At 41.7% G+C, this 27,049-nt stretch overlaps 1 protein-coding gene across 1 annotated transcript in view; it reads right to left on the bottom strand.

Moving 5' to 3' along the window:
* The window catches only part of TGFB2 (transforming growth factor beta 2), a 203,808-nt gene that overhangs the window by 8,355 nt on the left and 168,404 nt on the right, over positions 1-27,049 (bottom strand). The window contains 6 exon segments of the mRNA XM_040351436.1: positions 2,113-2,266; positions 3,961-4,138; positions 5,381-5,491; positions 5,637-5,769; positions 15,293-15,327; positions 15,330-15,455. Of these exon segments, the coding sequence (XP_040207370.1) occupies positions 2,113-2,266; positions 3,961-4,138; positions 5,381-5,491; positions 5,637-5,769; positions 15,293-15,327; positions 15,330-15,455 (737 nt within the window).

Here is a 27,049-nt window from a genome sequence, read left to right on the forward strand (position 1 = left end):
ACAAATGCTACTTTTACTCCCGTCTCATACTTTATTCTGAGCATGCGCGGGTTTCTTAGCATACACATGCTCGAGTTTCTCGTCGAAAACCAGCCCGGCGAGGAAATTGAGACTCCCGTCGAGGAAAAAGAGAACTTGTTCTCTTTTTTTCTCATCGAGTTCCTCGACAGTTTTTTCGATGAAAAACTTACACACGACCGTTTTCCTTGGCAAAAAAGCTCTCTTTCTTGATGGATTCTGTCGAGTTTCTCGGTCGTGTCTACGAGGTCCTACAGGCTGACAGTGCTAAGCCACTGCCTCTTAAGCACTTGACCTCTGGAAGATTTATCCCCCCTTCATGACCAGGCCATTTTTTATGATACGGCACTGCATTACTTTAAATGACAATTGTGCAGTCATTTAAGGCACATTATGCCTTTTACTTTGCAGGTCAGAAAAAAAAAGGCAGTGGTTGGAGAGTTGGTCTCCCCTGAGGTAGCAGATCTTCTTATGTATACACACCCTGAATGGTTGATTGAAGTCCTCAACAGTATAAAATGTAAAGAGTCTACAAGTGGTTCCAATAAATAATATATAGCAAATACCTTATATTCAAGTTATAAAGGAAAACTTGATCTTGATAACTCAAAGATAACATTTCAGTTTTTTTTTATGTCAGACAGTTTCTTACAATGGAAGACAAAGTAAGTTGGAATGTACGTTTTTTTCTGCAGTAATTTGCCATAAAAAGTGATCAAATCCTCATCTAGGTCACAACAATAGATAAACACAATCAGGGTTATTTACTAAAGCCAAATCCATTTTGCACTACAAGTGCCAACTACAAGTGCAAAGTGAACTTGAAATTGGACTTGGAAGTGCAGTCACTGTAAACCTGAGGGGTAGATCTGAAACAAAGGGGAAGTTCTGCTGATTTTATCATCCAATCATGTGCAAGTTAAAATGCTGTTTTTTATTTTCCTTGCATGTCCCCCTCGGATCTACAGCGACTGAACTTCCAAGTGCACTTTCAGTGCACTTTGTTGTAGTTTGCACTTGTAGTGCAAAGTGGATTTATCTTTCGTAAATAACCCCAAATGTACTTAAGCTGATAACACACAAACAATTTACCTGGGATCAGATCCCAATTTATGGCAAAATACTTAGCAGCAGCCACTGCTATAGGGGGCACCCGAGTCGAGCCACAGATCCCTGTGCCCCTTCCTCTCCTCATTGGCTGACAGACTTGATCAACAGCAGCTTGAGCCAATGGCACAGCGCTGCTGTCTCAGCCAAGAAGGAGGGAAAGCAACCAAGACACTCCTGCAACATCGCTGGAATCAGAGGAACCTCAGGTATATATTAGGGGGGCTGAGGGGGCTGCTGCACAAAGAAGACTTTTTATCTTAATGCATTAAGATAAAAAACCTTCAGACTTTACAACCTGGCCTCTGATTGGCTAGAGCGGATGGATTGAGAGCAGCGCAGCCATTGGCTGGCGCTGCTGTCAATCACATCCAGCGGCGTGCCGAGGGGCGGGGCCGAGTGATACAGCGAGCGGCTGTGGCCGCTCTCTGTATCACAGGAGCACACCCGCAAGGACTCATCACCATGCGAGCTCTCTCGCATGAATGTGTTGAGTTCTTGCGGGGAGGACCAGAGACAGCCGCCGAGGGACCCCAGAAGATGTGTATCGGGGACACTCTGTGCAAAACGAACTGCACAGTGGAGGTAAGTATAAGATGTTATTTTAAAGAAAAACATTTTTTTCCTTTAGTGACCCTTTAAGAATGAACTTCCCTTTCAACTGAGTTCATGTGTTCAATGTCTCATCAGGCCATGTGATCAAACAGAGGGATACATAAGGAAGTATTTAAGCTGCTCTTTCATCATAAATAAAGCAGAGAATGAACGTTAGAATGAGGGTTCAGGTATACTTTAGCTGCTGGTATACTTCATTTAACACAGTATTTGGCAAAAGTGGAAATGTTAATAATAAGTCGCAAACTATCTTGAAATATTAATAGTCTGTCATGCACCGTCTTGAATGGTTAGTAATTAAGTCATACACTCTCTTGAACTGCTTATAATGAAGTTATACACATCTTCTGAGAAGGAAACATTTGGACTTACCCTTGTGTGCTGGGTGTCGGAGCTCCAGAGATAGGGACAGGCTCCAGCACAGAAGTTAGCATTGTACCCTTTGGGTTCGTGAATCCATCTCCAGCCAAGATCCCTCTTAAAGTCAATAAACAATGGACGCAGACAGCAATTGTCTTGAACATTCCTGTCAAAAAGAGCATTAAAAGTTTCAATAAGTGCATTTATATATATATGACTATAGTATCTCACAAAAGTAGAATACACCCCTTTCACATTTTTGTAAATATTTTTTAATATCTTTTCATGTGACAGCACTGAAGACATTACACTTTGCTACAATGTAAAGTAGTGTATAGTGTAAAGTAGAGTGTATAGCTCACAAAAGTGAGTACACCTCTAAGTGAAAATTTCCAAATTGGGCCCACATTGCCATTTTCCCTCCCGATGTCATGTGACTTGTTAGTGTTACAAGGTCTCAGGTGTAAATGGGGAGCAGGTGCGTAAAATTAGATGTTATCTCTCTCACTCTCTCATACTGGTCACTGGAATGGCGAAGAACTCACTGCGGATCTTAAAAATGAAATGTTGCTCTACATATAGATGGCCTAGGCTATAAGAAGTTTGCCAAGACCCTGAAAATGAGCTGCAGCATGGTGGCCAAGACCCTACAGCTGTTTAACAGGACAGGTTCCACTCAGAAAAGGCTTTGCCATGGTCAACCAAAGAAGTTTAGTGCATGTGCTCAGCGTCATATGCAGAGGATGTCTTTGGGAAATAGATGTATGAGTTCTGCCACCATTGCAGGGATGGGGGGGTCAGCCTGTCAGTGCTTAGACCATACGCCAGAAATGCATCAAATTGGTTTGCATGGCATCCCAGAAAGAAGCCTCTTCTAAAGATGATGCACAAGAAAGCCTGCAAACAGTTTGCTAAAGACAAGCAGACTAAGGACATGGATTACTGGAAGTTAAACTTATTTGGTTCAGATGGTGTCAAGCGTATGTGGCGCTAACCAGGTGAGGAGTACAAAGACAAGTGTGTCTTGCCTACAGTTAAGCATGGTCTGTGGCTGCATGAGTGCTGCCGGGACTGGGAAGCTACAGTTCATTGAGGGAATCATAAATGCCAACATGCACTGTGACATACTGAAGCAGAGCATAATCCCCTCCCTTCGGAGACTGGACAGCAGGGCAATATGCCAACATGATAACGACCCCAAACACACCTCCAAGACGACCACTGCCTTGCCAAAGAAGCTGAGGGTAAACGTGATGGACTGGCCAAGCATGTTTCCAGACCTAAACCGATTGAGCATCTGTGGGGCATCCTCAAACGGAAGGTGGAGGAGCACAAAGGGGGTCATTTACTAAAGGAAAATCCACTTTGCACTACAACTGCACTGCAAGTGTACTTGGAAGTGCACTTGTAAGAGCAGTCGTGGAGGAGTGGAAGGAGTGGCAAACTGTGAAGCTCTGGTGAACGCCATGCCTAAGAGGGTTAAGGCACTGCTGGAAAATAATGGTGGCCACACAAAATATTGACTGCCAGTCTACTCACTGATTAAGTAAACACCCTTCCAGATTCCATTGGCACAACAACACTAAGCCCTGGTGAAGGGGGATTGATGTCCACTCTTGATAATACCCTTCTGGGGCTCTCTCCCTTTAACTCTATAAAAGATGAATTTCCCCGAAATCCCATTGTGGTCACACTGGGCAAAAGAGAGCTGCCATGTTCAAGCAATGATTTGAATTTTTCAGAACGTATTCCAAGCTTGGAGTGCAGCGCTTCACCATCTCAATTTCGTTTTTAATATTGAGTCTGTGTTAATATGGCCCAGAGAATTCATTAATCTGTACGGCTACATTATTTACTCACCTAAAACAATAAGCAGCATCTAAAGCCCGTTTCTTCCGCCGGTTCGCCTGCTGCGGCTCTTGCCTGTACGATGGCAGCAGCATTAGTAATAGATGAGGGGTCTGGCTGTTAGGTTTTTTCTGACCAGGCTTCAAATTTTTGTGGTCAACGATGGGGTATAAGAAAGGGTCATCCATACCTTTTAAAAGATGTTCAGAAAATGATAGATTAAATCTGTGTGCGCACACTAAGCTGTAAGGTTTCAGTATAACCTGTTAATTTTTATTTTATTTTTTTAAAACTGAGTAATAACACTTACCTGTCCCTTCCCGTTACCTGTACCTCTGGTCTTCCCTTTCATGTAGCGCTAAACTGGCTGAGGAATTTTCATCATCTGACACTTCTGGATGTGTCGGATGCCTAAGTCTGCCCCTGTGCCCCGTGGTTTCACCCACTATTCACTACATAACCACAGTTCTGCATAGACACAGTAGTCATGTAGCATCCTACAGGTGGAACCACAGCACATAGCAAATACGACACTCAGAAAGATCAGATGCTAATTCTTTAGCCTGTTTTACTCTACAAGACTGAAAAGATCATGGGCATGGAACACATAGCAGGTAGGGATTATCATGCTTCTTTCACATCTTTTTATATCTGCAAAGTACAGCAATTAATAGCAATAAACCACAATTCTTGTTTTTATTCTGACTACAATGATTTATCACAGCAGGCCTGACTATTTCTTATGGGTTGCAGTCACTATGAATCTGTTTGAACAGCTTCCCACTTATCGGAGTCAGTCTAATCATAACATTTTATTTTTGCCATAGGTGGAGTCTGATGGGCTAATACACATGCTGGTTTGGCATGGTTTGAAATTTCAATCAATGTGATCAACTTTCCCAGTTCTCACCTATGAACTATAGAACACTTCCACCTAATTTATGGAGATGAGGACAGCAGTATGTAAGAATAGTCACCCTAGGACTGGAAGTATGTTGCTGACACCAGGTGAAAATATTAAAAAGACCTGAAAAATTTAAATTATTACAACCACCACATCTAAGGGCAGGAAGATACAATATATTATTACATTCTTTGTTTTGGGGTTTAGATATGCTTTAAAAAAACCCTAGCTTTGTCCTCACCTCCATATGGTTTTCCCACTCCTCCTGCTGTATCCATAACATAACTAAAAAATAATTTCAACAGGGAGATCGGGACCCCTTGTAATAGCTACAGCAGATGTTCAGACCAAAGAAGTTGCACCACCAGAGCCCCCAACACATAGAAAAAAACATTGAAATTTAACTTTTGTGTTAAGTGCTCAGTTGGCAGAAATACTAACAACCCGTATCAACTTGATCCTTAATTAATGAATCAAATTAACAGCAAGTGTATTTTTATGAAACAAAGCATGGAGCTATTAATGTACCTGCAAATCTGGTTTCCAGCTCTTCACTTTTGTTTGGGATGATGTAGTTATTTGAAGGTACAAAGGTGCAACATGGACAATGTAAACTTATTTTAAATCCAAGATTCCTATCTGTAAGAGAAAAGATGAGACTTACCAATAAACATAGATAGATAGATAGATAGATAGATAGATAGATAGATAGATAGATAGATAGATAGATAGATAGATAGATATGGTTTAAACTTAGAATGTCTTCTAAATGAATTGCACTTACCTCTGTGGCGAAGCCATTCCTTGATGGCCTCTGTGACGTCAAACGACAACCACTCGCCTTCTGCTCTCGTCTTCACAACTTTACTGTCTATGTAGCGCTGCATTGGTGATGTTAAGTCTTTGGATTTAAGGATCTGTATCCCAAAAAAATCAGCAAAGACAAAACCATAATTAAACAACAACAAAGTATTTTTTCATATAAACAAAGACTAAGATAAAAAGATAGTAAATTGCACAGCCTAGTGAGGTCAACATTAACAAGCACCCCACTGTTGGAGCTTTGGTACAGAATTGTGCTAAACATCTGGCTTTATTTAGAAGCTCCTTGATTAGTAACACTGTCTTGCTCTTACTCTTTCTCAGTGCAGGTCTACCAGTCAGGTCTGACTAACTAGAAATAGTTTCTGTGTGGTTAAGATTTCTATCTAAGGCCCCGTACACACGTCCGAGGAACTCGACGGGCAAAACTCATCGTTTTGCTCATCGAGTTCTGTGTGAAGCCGCCGAGGATCTCGGTGAGCCAATTTTCCTCATTGAACAACGAGGAAATAGAGAACATGTTCTCTATTTGGCTCGACGAGGAACTCGTCGGCTTCCTCGGCCGAAAGTGTACACACGCCGGGTTTCTCGGCAGAATTCAGCTCCGATCGAGTTTCTGGCTGAATTCTCCTGAGAAACTCGGTCGTGTGTACGGGGCCTAAGTAGCTGATGGTGAGACAGGCTGATTAATTGCAGTGAAATACAGGGATCCACCTGGAAAAAAATCTAGAATTCATCATTATATATAAAATATTTAGAAAAATATCTTAGGACAGGGGTCTCCAACCTTTTGACCTTCCTGGGCCACATTGGAAATAGAAGAAATTTTATTGGCCCGCACATAAAATACACTAACAATAAGATAGCTGATAAGCAGAAAAAGTCAGGCAGATCACACGTTAACGCTCACCGATAAAGATAATGGAGTTATCTGAATCATAAAACTTAACTTAAAAATTATAAAAGTAAAAGAGGGCAACATAAAACTTTGATATTTGACACTGTTTTTGCTAAAAAAAAACGCACCAATCTCTAGTTCCATGGATGTGGTAGCAATTCTCAATGAATTGAAACATGCTCATCAGACATGTTGGTTTTAATTTTACCCTTTGTATGCTTCATCCTTGAAAATAGTTGCTCAGGTGCTGCTGAGAACTGATGACATGAATAAGGCCTCGTGCACATGACCGAGGAACTCGTCGGAAAAGACATATCGTTTTCCTTGACGAGTTCCTTGTTAGGCTTGTCGAGAATCTTGACAAGCTTTCTTTGCGTACACACTGTCAAGACCAAATCTCCTCATTCTCAAACGTGATGTAGAACACATACAATGGCAGGGGAAGTTCAATTCCACTGGCACAACCCTTTGGGCTGCTTTTGCTAATCTCATGTTACTGCGTGTTACGTAAAAGTTTGGTAATAGACGATTTGCACTTTTCAGTCTGTTACAGCGTGACAAATGTGCTATCTCCATTACAAACGCTACTTTTACCGAAGGTGCGCTCCTGTCTCATACTTTATTCTGAGCATGCGCAGGTTTCTTAGCATTAACACGATCATGTTTCTCGTCGAAAACCAGCCCGACGAGGAACACAACGAGGAAATTGAGACTCCCGTCGAGGAAAAAGAGAACTTGTTCTCTTTTTTCCTCGTCGAGTTCCTCGACAGTTTTCTTGATGAAAAGCATACACACGACCGTTTTCCTCGGCAAAAAAGCTCTGCCACCAAGTTTCTTGATGGATTCTATAGAGGAAAATGGTTCTGTGTACGAGGCCTAAGGCGTGAATGTGAAGAATGAGATATTTTTCTATGGGAAGAGAAAGCTTAGAAAACTCCAATAAAGAGCCCCTGTCAAATGTTTCTTTGGCCGCATCTTTTTGCTAAGTGCAAACTCATTTTTACAAACAATTCAAAAACATTTTTAATTTAGTTTACGCTTTTGTGTTGGGTCGCATTCAAAGCCGTCTTAGGCCACAGATTGGACACCCCTGTTTTAAGAGCATGTAAAAATGTGAAAAACTAGATAAAAACATTTAAAGTAACCATTACAATATATATGTATTGTAAACTATACTCTTTAGCTCTCTTTTTAATCTTCAGTAAGAGCCTGTTCCGATAAGAGACAGCAATCACAGAAAACTTCCATGGCTTACGGGGAGACTCCTGATGACAAGGACAGTCACAAGACACCATACATTTCCTGCACTTGACCAATCACATGACCAAGCACAGAGCAGTGCCACTGAAATTCCCCTGCACACCATGGAGCATCTATGTCTGGTACTTAAAGCTGGTGGTCTCTGCAGGACTCTGATCAAAAGACAGACGAGCAACTGAGCTCTGGATCTTTGGGCGTAAGATGTTTTCCAGTAGGCAGAATACAGGGGCCATGATTGGGCCCTGCAGGACTACGTTCAGGAGTAATGGGAAAAAGAGCACCACACTATTCTTATAGTCAGTCAAGAAACAGTTTATTACGCATCCATCACATTTCAGAGACTTTAGAAGTCTTCCTTCGTCAGGGCTTAACAACCCTTTAAAATGTCATGTCAAAATGCAAAATAAAGTCCTAAACTTACCTAACAAGTACACAACCTTAATAAACAAAAACTAGTTCAATAAAATGAAAAGTCGTCTGGCCTCTGTTGAGTTTAGTTTTAGGCTATCTTTGGGTGAAAGAAACATCAAACAAACTGGGGGAATGTCTGGGCTTATTATCCAAGCCACCTCCATTGCCAAAGGAAGCCATTCAGCCAAGTGGTCTCACTGACGCACTTCATTAACACCTCTTCCTCTATACATTACCTCCCCTAGAAGCTGATTTAACCAATAAGTGGACAGTGTGCATTTTTTTATTTTTTCTATTTTGCTCTGTTCTGTGTTTAGGGCTATTGCAAATACAGTACATCTACAAATATCTTTAAAAACATGGTAGCAACAGTTCATATTCTTGCAGAGATCTTAAAGCATACCTGTGCCTTGACTATAGACAATAAATAATGTGCATGCTCTTAAGCAGTAAAAGAGCTTTAATACAAGTTATCACTGGCCTCCCTGCCTGCATGTACAGTGAAGTTGTTCATTCTCAAAGAGCCTCAAAAACCACAATAAGGCCTCATGCACACTGGGCATTTCTAACGTTGCTGTTTTTTTTTTCTGACTTTTTTTCTGCTACTAAATGCCCCTGCATGTTAGCATGTGTCCATACACACATAGGTGTTTAGAGGAGTTTTAGAGGCAGAAACAAAAAAACAGGCAGATGCAGCTGCATTTTGACAGAATTTTTTTTGACGCGTGTAGACATATTAACGATAGGTGTATTTAGCGCCTCAATGCAGCTAAACACGGTAAACGTGTTTTCAAGCATCAAACTTTTTTTGTGCTAAAATACTGTTGCCAGGAGGAAAGGCGTGAGGAAAAATGGCAAAACGTCATGTACATGAGGCCTAACGCCGCGTACACACGGTCGTTTTTCGGCATTAAAAAAAATGTAATTTTTCAGCATGTCCAAAAAACAAAGTTTTTCTAACTTCATCGTTAGAAACGACGTTGCCCACACACCATCGTTTTTGAAAAATGATGAACAAAGTGCGGTGACGTACAACACGTACGACGGCACTCTAAAGGGGAAGTTCTATTCGCCTTTGGGCTGCTTTTAGCTGATTCCTTGTTAGTAAAAGACGATTCGCGCTTTTTTGTCTGTTACAGCGTGATGAATGTGCTTACTCCATTATGAACGGTAGTTTTACCAGAACGAGCGCTCCCGTCTCATAACTTGCTTCAGGGCATACGTGCGTTTTTGCCCACACTCGATCATTTTGTACAACACAAAAAATGACATTTTGAAAAACGACATGAAAAAATGAAGCATATTCAAATAATTTTTTTGTCGTTTTTCAGAAGCCGAAAAACTATGTGAAGCCCACACACGATCATTTTAAATGACGTTTTAAAAAACGTTGTATTTTTTCATGCTGAAAAACGACCATGTGTACGCGGCATAAGACTTGGAAATTGGTTTTCAACAGCTTAGAAATACCTACGTTTACATTAGAAGGTTGGACTGCCAAGATTCTGCTTTCCAGAGAAAATAGCAGAGAATTCAGTACCACTGTTGAAGAATAATTTCTCCAAAAATCATAGAGCTACAGAGGTGATTGAGGGTTTTCTTCAATTATGTAATACTTTATTGTGCAGAGGTTGAGAACAGGTTGACTTTAAAGTAGATCTAGCATTGGATAAATATTTTTTATAATCCATACGTGCTAAGTATTGTGTAGGAGTAACACTTCAAAGTTTTTATTCCCTCTAACTCTTGGCTCAGAGATAACACAACTACGTAAATCTTTGTACCCAGGGCAGGGTTATGCGAACATTGCTAAAGTTCGAGTGTCGAATTCAAACCCATTTGCAATTAATTGTAATTGTATGTTAAAAGACACTGATGGACAATTTCTAGGTTAATAGGCAAGAGATTGTCAAACGAATGGCTTGGGACTGGGCACTGCCCTGCGGGACATGTGCCAAAGAATATTTTTTTTTTTTAATAATAATTCAGTTTGGAAGGAAGCAGCAATTTTAATAATGCTTTCATAGCAGCATTAAAAATGCAAAGTTCCTTTAAATCAGGGGTCTCAAACTGGCGGCCATCCAGCTATTGTGAAACTACAAGTCTTATGAGGCATTGCAAGGCTGACTTGCAAAGTATGACTTGCAAAGGCTGAGGCATGATGGGACTTGCTGGAGGGTCGCCAGTTTGAGACCCCTGCTTTAAAGAGTAACTCTACTTTTGTTGAGAAAAAACATTCCCCTCTGGGTGAGCTATGTACATTACAAGGATTTTAACCACCTTTGTTGCATATACCTATATTTTGTTATTCTAAAGTAATCCCTGTTTGTTTCTCTGTGCTAAGTGAAACTAATGGGAGTGGTTTCATAATTATCAACCAGCTGCTGCACCTGTAAGCCTCTAATGAGGAAAATTGAAGGGTCTACATCCTTTTCTTATTGGGAGTATCTCATCAAAAGTGAAATTTGTTGCAGGGGATGCCTGAAATCTTACTTGTATTTTAGTGCAGACTTCTGGGAAAATCAGTGAGCAAATAAGACAAGCAGGAAATTATGTTTCTGGGGGGAACCCTGTAAATATTCTGTGTACAGAACACCTCCAGGTAGCCATATTGCATTTTACAGAAAATTATAGCGGCTGCAGATTGAAAAGAAAAGGTATTTTTTACTAACATTCAATTACAACATGACTTCTGTCGCAATTGTATGTGCTATATTATTATTTCTTTTTTTTGCCACGAAAGTGGAGTCACCCTTTAAGTAACATGCTTGTGGGATACCGTGACTCTACCTGTGAAGGGACTCATCTGTACAATTTAATACAATCTAAAAAAAAAAAAAATCCAGTTTAAATTGTGGGTAAATGAAAGCTCTAGCTGCTTTGTTTCTTTTTGTAAGCAAATGGCCAGATATTCCCTTCATCTATAGTAGGTTCTTATGGTATATGAAGGACCAGAACAGATCTTATATGGATTTTAGGGAGGGAACCACCCACAAAAATCAAGAAAAACAGCATGGGATCCATACCAGACCCTTATCTGAGCATGCAGCTGGGCCCCTGAAACATTTGTTTCTTATGCCTTATGTGATGCTATCCTCACAATAAACATGTGAAACACATCTTTTTGAAGCACTGGTGACTTTGAATCTTTGCATGTAAAATAAAGTTGCCTACATGTTATGTTAGAAGACACTTAAAAGACTACAGAATCCTTTTAGCATACAGTGCCGATTCAGAAAAAAAGATCTCTGTTGGGTCACATGGGGTCAAGGGCTCAGTTTTGAAATTTCTACCAAACGCGGCTTTTACTGGAATGTTATCAAGGAAATTGGCGTTGTACGAGGATTTCTCTGAATACATAACATTCAGTCATTGGAGTCAGGCTCTCTTAGTGTAACAGGGAATTTGAATACAAAAATTCATACCTTTATTTGTAATACTGGTTACAAGATATATTGAGTAACTTTCTGGGCAATAATTAAAGCACAGTTGATGGGATTCACCTCTCATGATCACATACCTGCATTCTAAAATGTCAGAAATTATTTACAGCAGACACTGAGAGGTGATGAAAGAGCAGTTGCATGATATATAGAGCACCACAGGAGCGCTCTAAGCACACTGGAGCGGTGCGCTAGCAGGATGGTAAAAAAAGTCCTGCTAGCAGCATCTTTGGAGCGGTGTGTATAGCGCTCCTCCACCGCTCCTGCCCATTGAAATTAATGGGCACCGTGGCTATACCGCCGGCAAAGCGCCTCTGCAGAGGCGCTTTGCAGTGGTTTTAACCCTTTCGCGGCTGCTATCGGGGGGTAAAAGCGCCCGCTAGTAGCCGAAAAGTGCAGTGAAATTGACGGTAAAGAGCCGCTAAAAATAGCGGCGCTTTACCGCTGATGCACCCACCGCCCCAATGTGAAAGGGGCTGTATTTGTCTTGCTGCAGGCTGTACGTGACCTGTGGTGTGTTCTATATAGTAAAGTGTTCCGCTAGGTGCCAACTGTACATAACCTGTGGCATGTTCTATATATTAATGTATTCTGTTGGTGTCAACTGTACGTGACCTGAGGCGTGTTCTGTATATTGTGTGTAGGTGCCAACAGATAGGCCTGAAGTACCAAAAAGAAACCAATAAAAATAAGCGAAGGGTCGACATGGCTAGGGAAACAAGCACATATAGGGTTAATAGCTCATCAGTAGATGGTAGGTTGAGTACCAGGATTGGTGAGTTTTGAAGGTCTAGAAGAGGCTTTGGTGTGGTCTAAGTAGGATCAAGCAGTTGGAATCCAACCAACGAAGAAGAAGCTTCCCTCCCTCTCGCCTGAAAATTTAGAATTTATGTGCATCAGTGGTTGTAGTAGCCTGGGGGTTGGGAACTTTGGAGGCCTTTTAAATGAAGTGTTATTGCTTCGTGGGGACCCATCTATGGTATGAGTGTCCTTTGTAAAAGTCCAGTTAACGGTAGGTTAACTGGGAGTTGTGGACATGGAGGTACCTGCAGAGATGTGAGAGTTGGGATGATCCCTGAGACGGTGTGTTGCAGTCAGGGGCCTTTATGCGGTATGCAGATACAAAACAAGTTTGGATCTTTAGTGCCTTCAAAGACCTTGCTTTAATGATTTACAGGGATTATTATTATGTTTCTGTTTTAAAGAAATGTTTCTCATATTTTGGTCTTAATAAATGGCTGCTAAGGCCCATTTCACTTCAAATGGTGTCAGTCTAATTATTCTTGAATATTTGGTAAATCAGACTATAGGGTCGCAGCTGTTATCACAGAATTTGGGGGAGGTTGACATTGGTTTTACCCTAGTCATGTACAACCTGTGGTGTGTTCTCTATATTAAAGAGTTCCACTAGGTGCCAGCTGTACATAACTTGCGGCATGTTCTACATATTTAAATGTCAGTCCACCAAAACCGATGTGTCTGCTTTTGATAGATGATAAAGAGTTAGAACCACCTGTAGTCTCTCAGAGGTTCTATTGGTGACATCTTTATTCTGCGTTCTGGATCTGCACACCCACTGTTCCCATTATGGGGGGCTCCTACTATCCCCTCTGGAAGGAATGGTAGGAGCAAGGAGATCTCACTGTTGAAGTATCCAATACATATAAGAAGGCAGTGGCTGACTCAGTCCACCAGGCTCTATCCATAAGTAAAATACCATTCCTTGGGTGGATTGGCCCTTAAAGTTTAAATAAACAAGATGTTTAAAATGAGATTAAACTGTATATGCGGTCTCAGCACACATCTGTCAAACTAGTTACCTGACCATGTCCTGATGGTTAATGTCTGCTATTTCTCATTTTAGTAAAAAAAAAGAAACACATTCCTAAAAACTTCCTGGAAGTAGGAGGTGCTTTTCAAGATGTGTGTTTTTAACAAAAAGTGGAAAAATCAGTATTATTTTTGAAGCCGTATACAGGAGCAAAATTATGTTTGTTTTCACTATTCCAAAAAGTTCTGTTCATTGAATTAAAAGGTTGCGCTGTGATAACGTGTGAGTATAATTCATATTTCAGTAGACTGACAACGATACATTGTCCACTGCTAAGCTCCAACAAATCCTCCCATTGGCGTGACCCTTTTCTTTTGTATAATAATAAATAATGTACCAGTAAGTACAGTTGTATTCACCCTGGAAGCAGCAGGAGGGGGACTAGTTCAGATGCAATGGATGCACCAGGGCAAGTGCGGTTCTGGCAGCCTCTTACATGGCCATCTTTGTCCTATTGCAAAGTTTTTTTTCCTTACTTCCTGCCCTGTAGACACAACAGGAAGTGAAAATATTCGAAAACCTCAAGGAATGGATTATGTAGGCAACACACAAAGAGCTTCAAAATATATAAAAAATATATCAATTTATTACAAAAATATATCAATTTTTGTAATAAATTGATATATTTTTTATATATTTTGAAGCTCTTTGTGTGTTGCCTACATAATCCCATTCCTTGAGGTTTTCGAATATTTTTAGTAATTCCGGGATGATGGCAACTACATGCCGTTTTGTATGAGCTGGTCTTTTTTCTGACACAACAGGAAGTAAGAGGAAATCTATCCAAAGTGACGGAAATTTCCTCAGACATCTGTTACAAGAAAAAGCATCCACAATGAAAGATTTCTCCTATGTTTTCTGTTCTAAAAGCAACTCAAAGTTTTAGATGGTCTCTTAGCGGGGGTCACCAGAACAAATCGAAAAATAATAATCTTCCAAAGGGGATATAGACAGACAACAATATAAATCCGCTAGGGGTGCTAACCCTTCCCTCTAAAATGGGGGGGAAGAAAGTTTACTGGTACAACCACAATGCCCACAATAATGATGGAAATAATGATGGAAACTGCCAGACAGGAGGGAGAATATATTCAGTAAGTAATTTATATTTTTAATAAATATATAAGGAAACTTTGTCTAAACATTGTATTTAAAGGAGTTGTAAAGGAAAAAAAAATTGGGCTAAAATTAATGTCTGCAAAGTAGACAGACAGAATAGTGTAATGATTTTGTTAAAAAACGAGTAAATACCTATTAAATTCCTTCATCTATATGACCTCCGGCGTTCTAGTTTCTGTTCTCTCATTCACTTCCTGGTTTGTGGCGCTCGTTCATGTAAGAACTACATTTCCCAGTATGAATTGCGGCACGCCCAGTAATTCACACCTCCTTGAAGTCTCTAACACGTAGATAGCGTCCTGCCACACAGATGTAGTTCCCAGAAGGGGGCGAGCACGTCACTGACCACCGCAGTAAAGCCTCCCTTCACAGTGGTGAGTAACAATCAGACAAGCAGAAGTGAACAGAACAGAGAAGAAATAGAGCAACTTCTGAGCAAAAATGAACAACGAGGAAGTGAAAAGAGGAATGTCTACAGGTAAAGGATGCTTATTATGAAGAAAAAAAAATTCCTTTACAACCCTTTAATTAGTACTAATGCTAGGATCAATAAAAAAAACAACAACTCTGCTTTAACACTGTACGACATATTCAAATTAGATATGATAACGTATATTACAAACATATTGAAACATAATCACAAATCTGACATTTACCTGATATAGCTCTATTCGTTGCTCTGATACCCGGCCTTTGGATTTTGTAAACGAAACACTCTAAATTCTGCCTTCACTAAATTGGAAATATTTTTCTCCATTGCAGAGACGTCGAACCGAACGATTCTGAAGTAAGGATTGTAATAGTTTGGGTGGATGGCATCTGCAAAAAGTTAGTATTACATTTTGTAAAAATACTGATAGGAAACTTTGATTTTGCAAAGACCTCTATACAACATGACAACACAGATGACTTTTAGAGGGGCGCTGTCATTAGCAAAACACCGTGATGGAAGCTTTTGTTGGAATCAGCCATTTCCAGACTTATGTTTGTTACAGGCTAGTAAAGTTTACTTTTATTAGCCACACAGCATAATGCCACCCTCCACCATACTTTGCTGTACACAGGGGGCCAGATCCACGTACCTCCGCACATTTTTCCGTCCGGCGTAGCGTATCTCAGATACACTACGCCGCCGTAACTTTCAGCGTATTTTCCATATCCTAATAGAATTTGCGCCGTAAGTTACGGCGCCGTAGTGTAACTGTGTCGGCGTAGGGCGCGCAATTCAAATGGATGAGATGGGGGCGTGTTTTATGTTAATACGTCTTGACCCGATGAAATTACGTTTTTTTTTTAACGGCGCATGCGCCGTCCGTGGGGGTATCCCAGTGCACATGCTCCAAATTAACCCGCAACAAGTCAATGCTTTCGACGTGAACGTAATTCTACGCAAGCCTATTCGCCTACGGACTTACGCAAAACAACGTAAAATTTTAAAATTTGACGCGGGAACGACGTCCGTACTTAACATTGAGTACGCCTCATATAGCAGGGGTAACTTTGTGCCGGAACAAGGCCTTACGGAAACGACGTAAAAAAATGCGCCGGCCGGACGTACGTTTGTGGATTGGGCGTATCTAGCTAATTTGCGTTCTCGACGCGGAAATCGACGGAAGCGCCACCTAGCGGCCAGCGGAAATATGCACCTTAGATCCAACGGTGATACTAAGACGTACGCCAGTCGGATCTAGCCCAGCTTCAGGGGTATCTTTGTTTTGTGGATACAAAACAAAGATACGCCGGAGCAACCTAGAAGTTACACGGCGTATCAATAGATGCGCCGTCGTAACTTCTTTGTGGATCTGGCCCTTTTGGTGTCTATGGGCAATATATGGTGGCACACGTATTGGTTTGACTCATGTGTGCCGCGGCCTGGTTCTTTTTGAATAATGGCTTCCTTCTTGCCACCCTCACATACAGGCCAGTGTTATGCAGAGCTCATGATATGGATGACTACAGCACCTTTACTCCAGGCTCTAATGAATACTGTGGAGGAAGCCATTATCCTGGAATTTATGTATAACTTGTGTCACTCATCAACAGATGCTTCTAAGACAAGAATTTTGCTTTATGACAGACTGCCACCACTTTAACAAAAAACATGAAGAGTAAGAAGTCATGGGACCCTATGGCACTCAATCAGATTACTTTTTTTGGTAATTTCTCACTCCTGAGGACACAATTCCATGAGAAATTAGACTGAGCTACTGAAAAGCACCCAATGTAGAAACGTTGGGGGATCTAATGCTACTGCTAAGACAACGACCTTCCATCAGACCTGCTAGATAACATCAAATAAACTTATCATGGTGGAATCACTCACAATTATTGGGTATATCTGCCGCTGTGTTATACCTGGCTACTGTGTTGCCAACCTACCAGATTGAAAATTACTGACACGACACCCAAAATTTACTGGCACAGCCACGTTTTTACTGGCATTTCCAAAAGTTCAATAAATACAGTTTTACGTGCAAATTTCAGTATTTAGGCTACAAACAAGTACAATATGCAATTAGTAATGTGATTTAGGTAGATAATAAGGCAAAAAACATATTTCTTATATTATTTTCGAGATAGTAAGTAAGTAGCTCAGGGACAGGACACACATGACTCTCACAATGACAATGACAGCACCACAGATCACCCACACGACACGTCCTCTCCTGAGTCACAGTGACATTCTCTCTCCAAGCCAGGTGATCCCTCCAGTCTAAACAGCACAGACAGTCCCGCTTCGCGGCCTGCCTTCAATCCCGACTCACATACGAGGCTCTGGCAGCTCTGCTTCGCTCCCTTGCACCATGAGATCACACGACATGCTCAGCCCGCCTCCGCCAGAGGTCGCCTAAAAACAACTGTAGCAGGCACTCAGATGGTCTCGGCTGGCTTCGTCCGAGCCAAACGTCACAGCCATATTTTTTACTGGCAACCTTTTCCTTTTACTGGCAGGAGAAAATTGCCAGTAAAATACTGACGGTGGGCAACACTGCCTGGCTACACTCAAAAGTGTTAAAAAGGAGGTTCGGGTGATTCACAAATTAAAGCAGAGCTGAACTCTCTCAACATTACAATAATTTTAACTATTTTAATCTTTATGCTGTTAGCATTAGTAAATAAATAGAAGATATATTATATTACTTGTTTTAAACTTTATTTTACATGTCTTCAGTTGCTTTCTGGTTTCTAGCCTAGGCCGAAATGATGTCATTCCAGTAGTCTTCATGGGCATTTTTTTCTTTAATCCTTCTTCTGGAGGAGGGGTTTTCTCAGTTAGGCCACCCTCCAGCCTGCATGCTAAGGGCAGATAGCAACCAGGGAGTAAATACCACATGAATCATCTGCCCTTACTCAAGATGGCCACCGCTAGAACTGCTAGGGGTGGTGTTTTTCAAAGTGTTTTTTTCAGTTTAAAAAAGGAGTAATGGATTGATGGGTGAGTTTGCCTTGAATATAAACATGAATTAAAAGCCAACAGCTACAAATACTGCAGCTGCTGACTTTTAATAAATGGACACTTACCGATGTCGGCAGCAGAAGACTAGCCAATCACTCGCCTCTCTGCTGCCCCCGCCCCCCATCCTCGGTGAGGGAATCAGGAAGTGAAGCCTTGCGGCTACACTGCCCGGTTCCCTACTGCGCATGCGCGAGTAGAGCAGCGCTTTCCCCATTGGTCCCCGCTGTCTCCTGGGACCAGTGTGTTTCCCAGAGGGGGGAGTCTCTCCCTGGAAGTGGGTATTATACAGTTTATCTACACCCCCCTCCCCCTGAAAGATGCCAAATGTGACACCGGAGGGGGGGAGGGTTCCGAAAAGCGGAAGTTCCATTTTTTGGGTGGAACTCCGCTTTAAATAGCGCTTTAAATTTGTGGTGCTGAGATAAAGTTTTTGTTTCTATTTTCACATGATGGTGCTGCCACAGATACACTGTGCACTTTGCAAGTGCAATCGCTCCAGAGCTTAGTAAATGAGGGAGAGCTCTGCTGACCTCCATCATACAATCATGAGCAAGCAAAAATGTTGTTGTTTTTTTTTTCCTTGCATGTGATGGCTATTCTTTGCAAAGTGAAAACTTTACCTTATTTCTAAGATCTGGAGCAACTGCATTTTGCAAAGCGCACAGTGTATTTGCCTTTTAGTAAATCAACCCTATATTAACATCTAGGATGGGAAAGGACCTAGTCGATGATAGACTCAGGAATGGCATGTAATGCCAAGCAGCTGGTAACAAAGCAAACAGAATATTGGCATGCATTAAAAAGGGGATTAACTCCAGAGATAAAACGATAATTCTCCCACTCTACAGGACTCTGGTCCGGCCGTATCTAGAGTATGCTGTCCACCCAGTTCTGGGCACCAGTCCTCAGGAAGGATGTACTGGAAATTGAGTGAGTACAAGGAAGGGCAACAAAGCTAATAAAGGGACTGGAGCATATTAGTTATGAGGAAAGGTTGCGAGCACTGAACTTATTCTCTCTGGAAATGAGACGCTTAACTAGTAGCCGACCAGCCACCGTCATTCTACGCGGCAGGTCGGCTCTCCTGGGCGAGAGCCCGTATAACGTCGGCTCTTAGAGTGGCCACTAGGGGCGCCCGCTCGCCCCCGACTCCCGTGCGTGTGCCCGGCGGGCGCGATCGCCGCCGGGCACCCGCGATTGCTTGTTACAGAGCGGGGACCGGGAGCTGTGTGTGTAAACACACAGCTCTCGGTCCTATCAGGGGGGGGGGGGGAAATGCTGATCTTCTGTTCATACAATGTATGAACAGAGGATCAGTGTTTCCCCTAGTGAGGCCACCCCCCCCCCACAGTAAGAACACACCCAGGCACATACTTAACCCCTCCCCGCCCCCTAGTGTTAACCCCTTCACTGCCAGTGGCATTTTTATAGTAATCCAATGCATTTTTATAGCACTAATTGCTATAAAAATGCCAATGGTCCCAAAAATGTGTCCGAAGTGTCCGCCATAATGTCGCAGTACCAAAAAAAAATCGCTGATTGCCGCCATTACTAGTAAAAAAAATATATTAATAAAAATGCCATAAAAATACCCCCTATTTTGTAAACGCTATAACTTTTGCGCAAACCAATCAATAGACGCTTATTGCGATTTTTTTTTACGAAAAATACGTAGAAGAATACGTATCTGCCTAAACTGAGGAAAAAAAAGTTTTTTTTATATATTTTTGGGGGATATTTATTACAGCAAAAAGTAAAAAATATTAATTTTTTTCAAAATTGTCGCTCTATTTTTGTTTATAGCGCAAAAAATAAAAACCGCAGAGGTGATCAAATACCACCAAAAGAAAGCTCTATTTGTGGGAAAAAAGGACGCCAATTTTGTTTGGGAGCCACGTCGCACGACCGCGCAATTGTCAGTTAAAGCGACGCAGTCCCGAATTGCAAAAAGTGCTCTGGTCTTTGGGCAGCAATATGGTCCGGGGGTTAAGTGGTTAAGAGGGAATTTGATTTCAATTTACAAATACTATACTGGTGACCCCACAATAGGGAAAATACTTTTTCGAGATTAAAAAAAAACACGTGGCAGAAAGTAAAAGTAAAAGTATAAAAATATTGTTTTCTTTTTTAATTGGCGATCTTTTTTTGTTTTTAGTGCAAAAAATCAAAACAGCGGAGGTGATCAAATCCAAGGAATCAATTTTATCTGTGTAAAGTGTCGCACGACCGTGCAATTGTCAGCTAAAGTAACGCAGTGCCGTATCGCAAAAAAATGGCCAGGTCGTGAAGGGGGGGTAATGTTGGTCCAAATATTTCAAATACCAAAAACTAGGGCTGGACACATTGCAAATTCACAGCAAACGACAGGACAGGAAGTGATTAGAAATCTCCCCAACTGGCACTCATTTTCAGTATAGAGGAAAAGTGCCAGAATAATGTTTATATTTCTCTCCATGCTGCCCATGACTGTGCACCTTTTGTTTCTTGCATAGGTGTCACAAGGACAGGAAGTGAGGGAGAATCTCCCCAATAGGGTCACAACCTGAAAAAAACTGTATATTATTTTTCCCACTCTATTCCGAGCTAAAAAAAAAAAAACGGTTGGAGTTGAGCTTAAAGGAGTTGTAAAGGAAAAAAATGTTTTGCTGAAATGACTGTTTACAGGGTATAGAGACATAATAGTTAACTGATTGGTTTTAAAAATGATTAAAAATAGATAAAATCAATCATATAATGTACCTACAGTTTCAGTTTCGTTTTTGCATGCTGTTTCCTGCTCTGTGATGTACAGAGACACAGAGCCAATACAGGGCAGTGATGGTTTGTAAAACGAAACTGATTGGTGCTGAGGGGTTTCAGACACACAGTAATCACACCTCCTTGATTAGTGACCACAGAGAGAAAGCTCCCATGACTTTTTTCATCAGGAAACAGACAACCAGGAAGTGTTCAGAACAGAGAAGGATTAGAGCAAAAACTAACAATGAGGACACGAAACCAGGACTGCAGTAAGGTAAAGGAAGCTATTTAGCTAAAAAAAAAAAAAATCCTTTAGTGACCCTTTGGTCAATGGAAGTACACATCCTACAATTTAAAAGAAAAAAAAATATTACAAGAGCGACTTCAGAATTTTGTGTGACATCAGCGTGATGTAATCCTTTGTATTGCAAAGCTTTATAGAAACATAAGCCTTTTGGCAAACACATTGTTGGCAACAAACCCTGCAAAATTAGCACAAGCTGGTAAAAGTTAAGTCTCTCCGTTTCCTTGAGGAACAAAAAAAAATAAAAAAGTTGGAGAAAAAACAAAACAATATCACAACCTCGAAAATGGATGATGCTTTAGATAATTGTCCGTGATCCGTAAGGAATTAACAGCGTACAAAGTAACATCTTTCTTTTCAAATCGCGGCTGGTAAACAAGTGTTACAAAGATTTATTTTTATGGCCCTTTGTGTTTACGGAGCCCCTGGTCTTTGGTCCTCTGCCAGTGGCTCCTCGCACAGCGCTGCTTGCAACCTGGTCTCCGAAACGCGGTAGTCATCGAGAGTGGATTTGCAAATATTTACAGTTAAATCGACTTATTAAACACAGTTGTTATCCTTTTCAGATTACGGCCATTGCTCTCTCCCACTGGCAATTAAAATAATTACGCTGTCTCGAGCGCTGATCTACTGTAAAGCTGAAGCATGTGGTTACAGTAGCTGAGCTCCAGATGAGGCACTGGGAGAAGACACTGATATACAACCGTCGGAGGAAATCTGTCACATGTAAAGCAAGATCGTGCGCTTGTGCAACAGACTGAATCAGTTGTATTACATTGATTCTGTCATCGCCATGTACACATCAATGAAAAATTACCATTTTTTTTACACTTTAAAGGGAAACTATATTTATTGTATTATTTAATTTGATGTGTTTAGATTTATAATGTTTTTAAGCTGTCGCTTTACATCTGATCTTGAAATATATATATATATATATATATATATATATATATATATATATATATATACCGTATGGCAAAATCGTGGGTGCGCGATATACGCCGATACCCGCTTTCCCGCACCGAGTTTGAATACTGCGCCGGCATATACCGAGCGCAGTACACTCGTGTATAGTCTGGCAGGCTCGGCTCCTCTCGCGCTCACGTCCTGGACGTACAGGACGTGAGCGCGAGAGTAGCCGAGCCTGCCCGACTATACACGAGTTAACTGCGCTCGGTATATGCCGGCGCAGTATTCAAACTCGGCGCGGGAAAGCGGGGATCGAGCGGGGAGGACGCCGCAGAAGGACGCCGGACCCGACGAAGAGGACACCAGAAGCCGCAGACGGATGCTGGACCTGACGAGGCCGCCGATGGACGCCGCGCAAGACACCAAAACTGTAAGTACAAAAATCTTTTTTCCACAGGAATGCGGGTCCACTTTAGGGTGCGCGCTATACGCCGGAGCGCACAATACCCCGATAAATATGGTATATATATAATATAATATATACTGTATATAGCAGTGATGGCAAACCTTGGCACCCCAATGTTTTGGAACTACATTTCCCATGATGCTCATGCACTCTGCACTGTAGTTGAGCATCATGGGAAATGTAGTTCCAAAACATCTGGGGTGCCAAGGTTCGCCATCACTGGTATATAGTATATATAATATTACTATTATGCAAGATTTATATACCAGCAATAGTTCACACAGCTCTTTACATGAATAAGCAGTATTAAACCCAAAAGCAAACATTTATTATATCGCAGTTTACCAATTCTTATGCCGCGTACACACGGTCGGAATTTTCCGACAACAAATGTTCGATGTGAGCTTTTGGTCGGATATTCCGACCGTGTGTATGCCCCATCGGACATTTGCTGACGGAATTTCCGAGCTGGTTCTCAATTTTTCCGACAGCAAAAGTTCAGATCGTCTGTATGAAATTCCAACTCACAAAAATCCTACGCATGCTCGGAATCATTGAACTTAATTTTTCTCGGCTCGTTGTAGTGTTGTGCGTCACCGCGTTCTTGACAGTCGGATATTTCAGACAACATTTGTGTGATCATGTGTATGCAACACAAGTTTGAGCCAACATTCCATCGAAGAAAAAAAAATCCACGGTTTTGTTGTCAGAATGTCCGATCGTTTGTACGCGGCATTAGTTGTGTGATGGCTGCATTCGATTGCTTTTTTATTTAGGTTTTCTTTCTTCTATTATCCTCTGGTGATCTATCCATGCAAAACCTTTATCCCGGAAAAATAAAAATATATACTGTAACTGATTTTAACCACTTCAGCCCGGAAGGATTTGCCCCTTATTGACCATTTTTTGCGATATGGCCCTGCGCCGTTTTAACTGACAATTGCACGGTCGTGCGACGCTGTAGCCAAAAATTTACGTGTCTTTTTACCCACAAATAGAGCTTTCTTTTGATGGTATTTAATCACCTCTGCAGGTTATGTTTTTGCTCTATAAACAAAAAATGACCAACAATTAAAAAAAATTAGAAAAAAATATTTTTTTACTTTCTGCTATAATACATATCCAAAAAAAAAATTATTTATACATCAGTTTAGACCGATATATATTCTTCTACATATTTTTAGTAAAAAAAATTGCAATGGCATATATTGATTGGTTTGCGCAGAAGTTATTACGTCTACAAACTACTGGATAGATTTAGAGACTTTTATTTGTTTTATTGTTTTTTATTGGTAATGGCGGCTATCTGTGATTTTTAGCAGGACTGCGACATTGCGGCAGACAAATCTGACCCCAAATGACACTTTTTGGGGACCAGTGACATTATTACTTTGATCAGTACTATAAAAATGTAAAAATTACACTGGCAGTTAACACTAAGGGACGATCAAGGGTTTAACTGTGTTCCCTGGGTGTGTTCTAACTGTAGGGGGGATGGGCTCACTGGGACATAACAGAGATCACTGTTCCCAAACACATGGAAACAGAGATCTCTGACATGTCATTAGGCAGAACGGGGAATCACCTTGTTTACAGTTCCCTGTTCTGCCTCTGTACACAGTGATCGTGGGTCGCCAGCAGACATCAAGTCCGTGGACCCACGTGTGCAAGCTCCCACGGCGTGCGGCGGGAGTGCACACGCCCACTACCCTACTTGCACGGACTGCCCGCAAGTAAATGTATGTGAGCAGGTCGGCAAGTGGAGTTTGGCTTCAATTTTTAGTGTATTTTACCTTTTAGTCTATCTGACTGCTGCTGTCTGTTGTGCCTCCTGTTCTTTTTTCTTCAGAGTTGTGTCTCACTAATACAGGAGGTGTATTACTGGCCAGATCTCCAGGTGAAAACAGAGTGAAAAAGCCAAAGAAAATAAAACGAATGCAGCCACCACATCTAATGATTGGTAAGCTGCAATATAATACATTTTTGGTTTTGGGTTTAATACTACTTTATGGAAGACAGTACATTTACAATACAATACAATAGTTGAGGTTCAAAGGGCTATTCTCCTAAGAGCTTACAACCAAGAGCAGGGGTATCCAAACTTTTCAATTCATGGGCCACGTTGATTTTTTTTTTCTTTTTCAAATATTTGCAGTTTGGAGGGGGAAAAAAAAGTTTTCTAAATGAATGAACCAAATTTAAATGAATGAACTTTTACCAAGTTTTACATGGAGCTCTTTTTTTTTTGTGCTCAGCATATTATGTAAATAAGTGAACTGGACTTGGTATTAGCCTATGCAGCTCCTGTACAGCAGAGCTCAGAAAGGGGAGGTAAAAAGCAGCACAAGGAACCAATCAGATGCAAGGAACATGCTGATAGAAGACAGAGAAATTAGATCACCAGAATTGCTGCTTCTCCTCTCCCTTTCCAGTCAAAGGGTGGGGAGGAGAGCAGTGTAAATCCCAGGCATGGATAGACAGAAATAAAAATCCTTTGGCAGGTAAAACAGCTCCAGTAGATACAGTTAGGTAGATTCACGTACATTGGCCTAACTTTAGGGCGGCCTAGCCTAGCCTTTTTAGGCTACACCGCCGTAAATTAGTTAGGCTAGTAGTGATTCACAAACCACTTACCTGCTAATCTACGGCAGTGTAGCCTAAAACGAGCGGGCGTAAAGGCGCCTAATTCAAATGACTTGGAGGGGGGCATGTTGTATGGAAATGAGGCTTGACCTCACGTTTCTTGACGTTTTTTGACACTGCGCATTGCGCCGGGCGACTACATTTCCCAGTGCGCATTGCGGCTAAGTAGGCCATACGGGTCTATTGATTTCGACGTGTACGTAAACAACGTAAATCCTGATTCGCGGACGACTTGCGCAAACGACGTAAAAAATTCGAACCTCGCGGCGGGAACGGCGGCCATACTTAACATTGTTATTCCACCTTATAGGTGGAATAACTTTAGGCGGCCTATCCCTTACGGAAACGACGTAATGCGACGGTGTAGGCCTGGCGTACGTTCGTGAATCGGCGTATCCCCTCATTTACATAATCTACGCCGGCCGCAATGGAAGCGCCATCTAGCGGACAACAGAAACATTGCAAGCTAAGATAGAACTGCGCAAGCCGCCTATCTTAGCTTTGTTTAAGTGTATCTCTGTTTGAGAATACACTTAAACAAACGCCGGCGTAGATTCAGAGTTAGGTCGGCTTATCTACTGATAAGCCGGCTAACTCTTTGTGAATCTACCTAAGTATATTTTTATCTTTGTTTTCAGCTGTTTGCCAGATCAGCTTTAAACAACCGTACACAACAATGATAGATGATTAGGCTATTTGAAAAGTGACAGGTCCACTTTAAGTCCACCTCCTCAGTCCCATTATGAAGCAGAAGCTGGCAGATAAAAGCCCAATAAAAGTATGAGAATTTGGGAAAAAGGACTAATGACCCTGGCTACAATCCCTGGCCTCCATTCTCCGGGGAGGGAGGGGTAACAGAAGATCTTCTGTTTTCTCTTCTCTCGCTCTTCAATGCAAGGGAGAGAGACGCACAGTGGACTCAATGGCTGTGCTCGGCCAAACCGCCTCGTTGTCACAGCAGCCGTGCAAACTGCCAAAATAACATGTAAATGCTGTCAAACTCTGCTGCTTAGATTAGACTCGCTCGTAAGGCACTAAGCAACGTTTCAGCAGGTCTGACTGTAAAGTGCTGCCGTCCAAACCTAACCACACCCTCACCACACCCTGGCCGCACATTTCCGCACTTCACCGTGCATTGAAACAAATGCGCACTGCCCATCTGGTTGCAACCCTAGGCTAACTAAAGAACAAAGCTTTAATATATTGCAACTTTTTAGAGGCGGTGGCTGCGTTTGTTTCCTTTTATTCTTTTTTATCCCTGGTGATCATACAAGTATTAGGCCCTCATTCACACGACGGACCGTTCGGGTCCGCCTGTCAGTTTTGACAGCGGACCTGAACAGCTGCTCCATGCATCCCTATGGAGCGTCGGATGTCAGCAGAGACATGTCCGCTGACATTCGACCCTATCCGATCCGCGAAAAACAGACGTATGGGGGGCACGTCCCCATCGTCCATGCGGATCGGATCGGGTAAGATCTGATGAAAACGGACATGCTGTCTGTGTTCATCAGATCGCTCATAGGAGACAGCGGTGCCCGACAAGCCCCTCCCCGCTCAGTGAGCACAGAGGAGCTTGTCATCCCTCGGCTCAGCGGAGATCTGTGGACTAATCTCCTGCTGAGCTGGCGGGAGCAGGCAAACTCCGTAGGACGGAGTGCACCTCGTGTGAATGGGGCCTTACACTTCCTGTCCTAGGGTGACACCTTCTCAGTGTATTGCATCTATGGGGGAGCAGTGTTGTCACCTTAGGACAGGAAGTGTAAAAGGGCTACAGAACATGATTTTATAGTTTTAGATCATTAGTATACAAATAAACATTTACCACAGGGTGCGTACTTGAACAGCTTCGGACTGTTTCTCTTTAACTGAAAGTCAGTACAAATAAGAAA

Source organism: Rana temporaria, chromosome 4 (assembly GCF_905171775.1).
Source record: "Rana temporaria chromosome 4, aRanTem1.1, whole genome shotgun sequence".
Lineage (NCBI taxonomy): Eukaryota > Metazoa > Chordata > Amphibia > Anura > Ranidae > Rana > Rana temporaria.